The sequence below is a fragment of the Meleagris gallopavo genome, chromosome 3 (assembly GCF_000146605.3).
Source record: "Meleagris gallopavo isolate NT-WF06-2002-E0010 breed Aviagen turkey brand Nicholas breeding stock chromosome 3, Turkey_5.1, whole genome shotgun sequence".
Taxonomy (NCBI): Eukaryota; Metazoa; Chordata; class Aves; order Galliformes; family Phasianidae; genus Meleagris; species Meleagris gallopavo.
Window position 1 is genome coordinate 74,698,750 of NC_015013.2, and position 8,087 is coordinate 74,706,836.

The following is an 8,087-nucleotide window of genomic DNA, read 5'->3' on the forward strand; positions in this document are numbered from 1 at the left end:
TTAAAAAAAAAAAAAGTCTTTTTCATTTTAGCATTTTAACAGCAAACATATAATGTAAATCTGATCCCCAAAACAGAGCTTAGGCACTTAATTCTTAAGTACTTTACTTTGAAGTGGAATCTTGAACAGTAAGAGATTATCTATTCTGCCTAAGAGTAGCTATGACGAATCAAGCCTCTGAGACTATGTACATTTCATAGGAAAACAGTGATCAATTACTGCCTTGTTTGTGAGCTGGTCTGATGAAAGACATATCTGCTTCATAAGCAGTGTAACATTATGGTTCTGTACCAGTGTAAGTGATCACAGCTGAGACACAGGTAAGGCTCTAAAGCTATCAAAGCTTGTAGAACAGATGCAATAAAATAAATTCAAAAGTATTCTTGAAATTTCATATAAAGAAACTAGAGATTACATGTAAAGTTAAACTAGAGGACATAGTGTGATGAAAAGACCACGGAAAACAATGATTAATTTGCTCACCACCTTCTTTATATCTTATGGCTACCATAGTTTATACTGGAAATTAGCGACACATATTTTTAGAAGAAGATAAGAAAAAAGAAATTAGGAAATAGTGAAGGCTCTAAGAATCATGAAATTCTATGAAATCATGAACGTAGAATGACCAAAAGAGACAAGTTCATGAAAGATAAGGCCCATCTTCTACTTTTTACTAAACTTCTGAGAGAACTTAATTATTTCACTTGATACCACCAAAGAAAGAAATAGCCCTCATGTCACTAAAATGAAAACGTGACATAAATGGTATTCATTATATCAAATTCCTCAATAACTTTGCACCTGGAAAATCAGGAAGGCTTGTCCATGCTCTCTCCTTCAAAACTACATGTAATAATAAGCAGAAGTTTCAGGCCTCTTTGAAGTTGCCAGAACTATGTTCACTGCCAGTTACATCAGTGCAGCATAACATATATGTCCACCCCCAAAAAAGTTTTTGTAGATCAGCAGCTGCTGCTTATGATCCAGATACTGAAAAACACATCAGAGTATACTACTTGTTCACATATTGCAGATCATTTTCCTGCAATCAACATTATATATATATATAAATATCTAACAGAGATGTTTTATATCTGCCATTGAGATAGGGCCAGTGACTCCTTAGGTATTCAAAGATCTCCATTAGTGTCTTGATAAAATTTGAATTGTATCATTCACGTAAGTAGAATCAATCTGTCGGCATAAGCAAAATGTATCCTTCCCTTAAAGGTTTTAAGAAACAAGCTTTATCTTAGCATACTGAATCTTTACAGTCTTTTATGTAAACAGAAAGAGCTACCAATGAATCACTTAGTGATATATTATATTTTTATGAAGTTACAAGGAGAACTTTCCTTGTATGAAACAGAAAGCCACTTTTAAGTTAAAAAATGTGAAAAGATCCACACAAGCTATTGACATATCTGAAAACTTGACAGAAACAAAAAAGAAAAATACAGAATATCCAAATTATCTAAAAAATAAATTCATCACTGAAATGTTTGGTCATTATTTACCAGCTTAGACAGTAAAAACTTTGTTTTTGTTAATCAACATTATAATTGTAATCACATCTGAAATAGATCCATTCCATGATCATGACCTTCAGAATACAGTTCCAACTACAAAGATGTAAACATGTAGCCTTCTGAAGAACTCAACCTTATTAGTTCTTGAGGATCATCACATTCTAAAGACTTATCTATAATAAGAAATTCAGAAAATATTGTTGGTCTTGGATAAAATATCTTTTATTAAATGTTAAGAGTTCATGTGTTAACAATTTCCCACACTCAGATCTGACTATTCACTCTATAAAGGAGCTTTGATTCCTGGATTTGCTCTGATTCATTTAATAACAACAATTAACAGATGTAGCTACCTTTCATACCTTAAGGATATGTGGAATAAAAAGAAGAGTATCACTGCTGACATCTGTCTAAAGTTGATAACACTCATCAGGAACAACACAAACACAGGCAATACTACTGAAACTATACAGTAATATACCCTTCTGAACTTAACAAATTGGATTTTAAACGTGTGAAGAATTACAAATTTTTATAAAAAGTTTTCTGTAAAGTGCATTACAAATTACTTTTAAGGATTAAGCTATTTTTTTGGCATTTAAAATGTTGCTGAGTTTTCACACTTGTCCCAGTATAGTCAGGCATTTGGAAATACAAAGATTATTTTTTAATGAGTATAGAAATTGTCTAACTTAAGTATAGCTATATTAATTGTTCTCATGCATATTAACGTGAGTAACTCAAACCCATACCAATGCCTAAAAATGCAAAAGTAGAATGCTTTACACATTATATGCTTTTTCCACACAATGAATATAAATTTACTGACAATAAATATAGACTTATTTTAGCATCATTTTTGAGAAATGGACCACACTTCAGCATTAAGATTTCTTTAATGTACCTCTACAGAAGCAGAATGGTTAATATCTAAAAGATAGAATAGTAAAACTTTTTTCTTTAATTTGTTTTATTGTCATTATACAATATTAGAGTTGGAGGCAGTTCCCTTTTACTCCTTTTCATGGCACAGGAAGGGACTGTTGAACTTTTGCTTGAGGCTTTTCTATTTCTCACTGCTTCATTGAGTCTTTTCTCTGACTTATGTTTGGTTTTATATAAAATGTAAAAAAAGCTTTCATATTTTTAAAGTGCACATCTGGAATATTCAGGTAAAATTCTATAGCGATTTAAGGAATGACTGATGGTTTCTATTCAGAAGATCAAGATTTATACTCATATAGGTATAAGAATGAGAATGTAAAAAAAATGATCGAACATTAACTTCTGGATTTGAAAAAATAACCAACAAAACACGGTAGTGGAAAAGGCTACAGGCATTAATAAATGCCAGCGACAGGAAAGAGTTCATAAGTGATAACTGCAATTGTACAGATGAAAAATAAGAAATATAAAGATAAAGCATTAGTTTAAATGCAGACAAGAAATATTCTGAAAACAGCAAACAAGGAGTTGATTTAATTTTTAAAAAATAAATAAAAATATCTGTGCTGATTGCAGAAGTATCATTAAGGAATTCATAATTTCAGATTTCTCCCCTCCTACAGGATGATGCTGGAAACCGTTATCATGATTTCACTGGTAATCTTCATTTAGGAGTCAGAAAACAAATAGATCAAAATATGATGCATTACTTATAAAGAAACTGCAAATAACTTTTTTTTGCCTTTCAACTGCTATGTAAAAATCATCTAATAGATTTTATACTGTGCTAAATGGTTAGTTAGCAGTGGAAATCCTAAATTCAGATGTATGAAACAACTAATTAAACTGCCTTTGCTAGTTACTCTATAAATGACAGAAAACATGAAGCAGAAGGTAAGATGAGACTTTCTCACTTAGTTTTTCATGGTAAAAGAGCAGATAAATTGTGAAGAGTAAAAACAGACAACAAAGTTGACTGACATTTTTTATGGTTAATAAAGCAATGCTAATCCTCTCATAAAATTATAACAACTGCAAATACATGCTTAAGATAACTACTTTTACTGAAGTTGTATTCCTCAGTACTAGGGAGAATGGCAAAGCCCTTATGTCTAGTAAATATCTCCTGTTGAACAGCATCAGAGATTTTTACTGGAGTTCTTAAACATTTGATGCAAGAGTTCATATCAATTTTCTTTATCATCTGGACATAGGTTTAATCTTCAGCTCAACAAAGCAAGGGAAAGTTTATGTACTTTCGTTATACATGAAATCAGATTAGTTCTGAGGGCTTTTACAGTAATAATGTGCCTTCAGGTTGAACCTGAGTTGTGAGTTGCAGGCTTATATCATGGTCAAAAATAACTTTCAGCACACAGGGACTTGATGAAAGAGTTGAAAGATGTTCATATAATTTATTAAAATTAACCTCTATCAAATTCATAATTATAGTTAATTATTAATTAATTAATATGTATTAATTAGTATCTATGAAATAATTTTTATTATACCTACAAACTTTCTGTTTGATAAGACATTTTGAGTTAGAATCATAGAAGTATAGAATCATAGAACCACTCTGGTTGGAAAAGACCTTAAAGATCATCGAGTCCAACTATGACCTAACCCTACTACCCTAACTCTAATAACCCTCTGCTAAATCATGTCCTTGAGCACCACATCCAAACAGTTTTTAAACACGTTCACGGATGGTGACTCAACCACCTCCTTGGGGAGCCTATTCCAGAGCTTAACAATCCTTTCTGATTTTTTATTATTATTTTTTTAAAATATTTCCCACTATTTGAGATATCTAGTTAACAGTTTCATCAAGTTCCACAAATAACTGTCGGGAAAGCAGTCCTTGTATCAACTGAGTAGGAAAAAAAAGCCAAACAATTATATTCAGCAAATGCACAGTATGTACTTCCATTCTTTACAAATGCAGGCAAAGATGCAATTCAAAGGCTTATTTTCAAAAAAAAAAAAAAACATCTTGGAAATTAACTTGAAGCATTCAAATAGCATTTATGGTCAACAGTAACAAAATATATGCAAGCATCTAGTTAAAACACCGTACTAGGATTTTGTAATGAATGATCTGTTGGGTCTGTGAACATGTGATTTGTGAAGTCTAAATGATTATAACGCATGTTTTCACCAGCTTATGTAAGAGGATAATGTAAATTCCTTGATACACAAAATTCTGAACAAAAGTTACAAACCAGAACTGCATTTTTTTCATGAAAAAAATCATTCTATTATTTCATTGAAGAGTGAAAGATGGAAGTTATTAGCACAATAGTATTCTCATAAAAGAAAGAACAAAAATACAATTACAATATACGTGAAATAATCATTTTTCTTAAGGAAAACATGTTTTGTTTTTATAATGCAGAAGTAACTAAATATGAAACCACTGTGGAGGGGACTACTGGGTACTATAATAGAGAGTTTGATACATGAAACATCAATTAACCTGATTAATTCTGTTTCAAATTTCAATGCAAACCTTGAAAGATTAGAATGGTTTCAAAAGTAATGATGTTATTGACCAATTTCCTATTCTTGGAAATGTAGCAAATTTTGAGTCTTCTAAAAATACTCGTTGATCATTATAAAGCGGCAATTACAGTGAAAAGTAAAATTACTTCTTTAAAGTAGAACCAACACAAAAATAAATGCATGAACTCTACTAACCATTCGTGATGTTTTTGAATTATTTCATATTTCAACCTTGTGTTTTTTTTCTCCTCATAATGTACACCATTTTTAGGATCTGTCTGCCTTAACAAAGTCTGTTACAATATTCTTAATTAAATGTGGTTTTTTTCACGAAAGTTTATTAGGCATTACTCATTTTATGTCAGGAAAAAAAAAAGTTCATTTATAGTAAAAAGTAAAATACAGTTTGTTATATACTTTATTATGAAATATTTTACCTTGGCAAGCTGGAACTGGAACATCCCATGAATAATAACCATATGGAGACTTCCTGCAAACAGCAGTACTTTTCCCAATGAGCCGAAAACCTCGATCACAGGCCCAGCGAACCATACTGTTGAGCTGTCCACCTGTCTGACTGACAATGAAACCATGTGGAGGAGACTCTGGAGTGCTACAGTAGAGAGCTTTAAACATAAATATTAAATAAATAAAAAATGCATTCAGGATCCAGGTGACAAATCTTGAAAATTCATATTGAAGTTAGTGAACATTTGATAACAAGCTCAAAAAAAGTCATATTTTGTATCCTGTTCACACAAGCATTAAGCAATTTCACTAGATGTAAACACAAAACAATAAGACATCAAAAGTGCTTCAGGGTTTAGTAGCCTGAGAGGAAGTATAGAGATATCCTGTATAAATCTTGTAGCTTTCTTATTGTCTTCTTTTTAAACCAAATAACCCACATAACTTTAGTTTATGATGAAATTTATTGCAATCATATAAATTCCTGTATTATACAAAATTTTTGGAAAAGAGAAACATCAAGGGCATATACTATACATAGTTATTTTCAAATAATCTTTTCCTTTTGGTCTTACTACTTTCAAGTTCTGTGATACAATGAATTGAACTAATAAAAGCTAAAATAGATTTTAACCATATTTATGAGTATCATCATAAAAACATGGCAAAAACACTGAATCTGCTTCGTTGTTTTTTATTTTATTTTATTTTTGTGACTTATTTAGAACATCAGGTACTATAAAGAATCCGTAAGTCTTCATAAAAGTATGAAAACATAAACATCTTTGAGGATGTATGTGTTTGAAATCTTCATGACATTAAATACTTCTTAATTATCATGATGTCATTATGCTTTTATTTCTTTTAAATCCCTTGTCCATTAAATCTGTGAGTATAAAATTACTTGGTTTTGTCTTCTTCACCAAAGAACTCCAATAAAAGAAACTTACAGCCTGGAAGGCAGTTTGAGATAAGTTGTTGTTTTTTTTTAGGAATTTAACTTAGTCTCTGATCTTTCTCTTCAAGGAGGAGCCATGAGCTGTTAGCTAAGATGGTTATATGCCCATTTCGTAGGAAAGAAAAGTAAGCTGGAAGTTGTTTTCCAAATGCTTCTAAGTTTCTTCATGCTTTGACGAAACACTGGTAACTAGAGAGAAACTCCATCTGTTCCACTCCTCAGGCAAATAGCAAGTTGCTGCCTCGCCTCACTTACTCTTTAAGACTTTTCATGTCTTATGACTTCCTACAGGGCAATGTTTTTCTCAGACCAGGTTTCCTACAATCAGGATGGAATCATATGGCTGTTCATTTATTCTTTATCATAGCAAGCAGCAGAACATGAAGCATATCTATTAGAGCACATGCTATGAAAACATTTTTTCCTTGCACTAAATTTCTCCTGCCTTATACTTTAATTTTATTCTTCATACAGAAGACACTTTTTTCTAGATCCAAAATAAGTACAATAAAAATAAGTACAGTATAATATTTTGTGTCTAGGCAAAAGTAGATTTTATCTAACTACACATCAAAGTCATTTCACCTCAGAAAACTGTCCTCACCTAAAGGGAGAGATGATGATATTGTTTTACAGACTATTGTACTGCCTAATTATTTTCCTGTAACAGAAGCAAAAAGCGAGGAAAACCAAAACACAGCAGGTAGAATATCATATATGTTCTCTGTTGCTTTCTCCACTTTGTAAAGTAAAAATGTATCATGCCACTAATTTATCCAGAATAGGCAATGAAAATGTTCTACATGTGCTATCTCAAATAATTGTTTTCATTGCTGCATTTCACATCTTTTGTGATGATTAAAAAACAAAACAAAACAAAACAAAACAAAAAAAAAACCCACATAGATTTTGTGTAATTGCTGCAAGTAACAACAAATCTACTCTAGATTAAAGAATGAAAAATATTACCTTATAAAAACAGTATTATATAATGGTTCTATAAATGTGATTGTATAAAAATCACTCTTTTAAAGTACCATCTTCATGTTCACTTTAATGTGTATGATGTTAGTTTTTTATATCTGTTTGCTGCTTATGTTGAACTTTGAATCAAAGAGTTCAATCCTTCAATCCTCACGATTTTCCTGCTTATCGCTGTTCACTCCTGCCTTGTTGCCACACCTTAAAAATGATGAATGGGAGGAGGGGGAGGTTGCTTCTTTCAGTTTTTTATTTTCACCTTTTAAAAGTTCTTTGAAATATTTGATTCAATCTCTACAGAGCACATATGATTGTGTATAGCTTGTTTGGGGCATGGAGTTTAAATCATTATATCAGCATCATTCAGTTCACATATAAAACAAACTGTATTTTCTTTCAGTCTGGGCAATGAATATAACAAAATATAACTTATATTATCATTGTACCGTAAATAAATTTGATCTATATTGAATTTCTTTATAAATTAATGAATAATTTCATTATAAATTAATGAAAATCTTATTTACGTACCTATGTACCTTATCCGGAAACCTCTCTTATTGGTGCCATGATCAGCTGACCATCGGAGAAATACCTCATGCCCATTGCTGGTTATATTGAGAGACGAGGAATAGTCCCCACTGAGAGAAATCAGCAATGGGCTATGAATATTTGGTCCTTGAAATAAGGAAGGAAAA

At 31.3% G+C, this 8,087-nt stretch overlaps 1 protein-coding gene across 1 annotated transcript in view; it reads right to left on the minus strand.

The window, feature by feature from the left end:
- LOC104910421 (CUB and sushi domain-containing protein 3-like) overlaps nucleotides 1–8,087 on the minus strand; it is a 31,134-nt gene that overhangs the window by 9,301 nt on the left and 13,746 nt on the right. Inside the window, exons 6-7 of the mRNA XM_019614374.1 lie at nucleotides 7,921–8,067; nucleotides 5,420–5,608 (exon numbers count right to left, since the gene is read on the minus strand). Of these exons, the coding sequence (XP_019469919.1) occupies nucleotides 5,420–5,608; nucleotides 7,921–8,067 (336 nt within the window). The remainder of the gene's footprint in view (nucleotides 1–5,419; nucleotides 5,609–7,920; nucleotides 8,068–8,087) is intronic.